Source organism: Neltuma alba, unplaced genomic scaffold, assembly GCF_004799145.2.
Source record: "Neltuma alba isolate B1F8T4 unplaced genomic scaffold, ASM479914v2 tig00011524_pilon, whole genome shotgun sequence".
Taxonomy (NCBI): Eukaryota; Viridiplantae; Streptophyta; class Magnoliopsida; order Fabales; family Fabaceae; genus Neltuma; species Neltuma alba.
The window spans coordinates 429,541-430,920 of NW_021636190.1; the positions used below are offsets into that span (position 1 = coordinate 429,541).

At 49.3% G+C, this 1,380-nt stretch overlaps 1 protein-coding gene across 1 annotated transcript; it reads left to right on the forward strand.

The window, feature by feature from the left end:
* Positions 1-261: 261 nt before the first annotated feature.
* LOC114714668 (uncharacterized) lies at positions 262-999 on the forward strand. The gene has a single exon (XM_028899428.1). It carries the CDS (start codon positions 262-264, stop codon positions 997-999), a length of 738 nt encoding a protein of 245 aa, XP_028755261.1.
* The last annotated feature ends 381 nt before the right edge of the window (positions 1,000-1,380 follow it).

Here is a 1,380-nt window from a genome sequence, read left to right on the forward strand (position 1 = left end):
AACCTCTCTGATGCGGCTTTCTTCTTTGGCCCCATCTTCTTCTCGGTTCGTTTCTGTCATTTTCCCCACCTCCTCCTGAAGTGACGTTGCGTTTTAAATGTTCTTCACAATCCTCACGGCTTCTTCTCTCTACTCTTAAATTGCCTCATTCTTTTATCTCATCTTCTTCCATGTCCCCCTCAATCTATCGCTCATACTTGTTATTCTTGCTGTAATTGTTCCTGCTTCTGCGTCTTTTAGCTCCTCTAAGCAGGCGCCGCGATGAGTCAACTTGGGCTAATGTTGCGGGAATCGCTTCAGAGAGACCGAGAGGAAAGAACGATTCTGGGTTTGTTAACGGAGCAGATGGAATCTGCGAACGGGGATGATCATAGTGATAGAGAGCCTCGAAGGAGACGGAGTTTAAAAGAACGGCTAAGATTCACCGGTATGGGGTGTTGTGGGGCCACCTGGGGTTTTCGTCCGGCCTCCGTTAGGCGCGAAGGAGAGGAGGAGGAGGAAGAAGAAGACGACGACGAACGGCGGCAGCAGCGGCAAAGGCTTCAAGAACCGAATCCTGGTCAAGGATCGAGCTCATCAGACCCGGATTGTTTGAGCCCCAACCCAGCGGGTTCGGGCATGAATCTTGCGGCGGCATTGGCGGCGGAGCGTCAATTTCGGGGGACGCAAGAACCAGAAACTGGGAGGCAAGGAACCACCGGAGACAATTTCCGGCGGGAAGGAGTGGGTGCGGCGCCGGGGACGCCGTGGAGGGTGTCGCTGATGAGGCTGCTAGAGGAGGGTGAGGGAGGCGACGTGGACATGACGGTGACGGTGACGGAGAACGGAGGAGCGGGGAATGATACGGTGTGCTGCGTGTGCATGGGAAGGAAGAAAGGAGCGGCATTTATCCCATGTGGGCATACTTTTTGCAGAGTGTGCTCCAGAGAGCTGTGGCTCAACCGAGGGACCTGTCCCCTCTGTAACCGTTCGATCCTCGAGATTCTCGACATCTTCTGAAATTCCTCACCATCTATTTTCCTTTCTTTTCCGTTTGGGATTCCGTGAGGACACCATTTTCCATCGCCTGATGGGAAGTTTGTTCTTCTTGTTTTTCCGCCACCAACTCGATACCTCACACTGTAATACGACCACATAGTATGAATTTTGTTGTGACGATTTTTACATATATATTCTAATTTTGTTTTCCCCGATGGCGAAAAAAGAAAATTCAATTTATGAGTCTCATCATCTGAAAATGTATCGTCTCCTTTTGATTTCTGACGTGTTAGCTGGGGGCAATTCCACGATAAAAGACAAACTTATTTACGCGGTAATTTGAAAAAAAATTGAAGGGTTTTAGAGAATTATAAACACGATATTACACATAGGGACAATTGA

Coding starts and splice junctions, on each gene's coding strand:
- LOC114714668 (XM_028899428.1), top strand. CDS start 262: ATGAGTCAACTTGGGCTAATGTTGCGGGAATCGCTTCAGAGAGACCGA.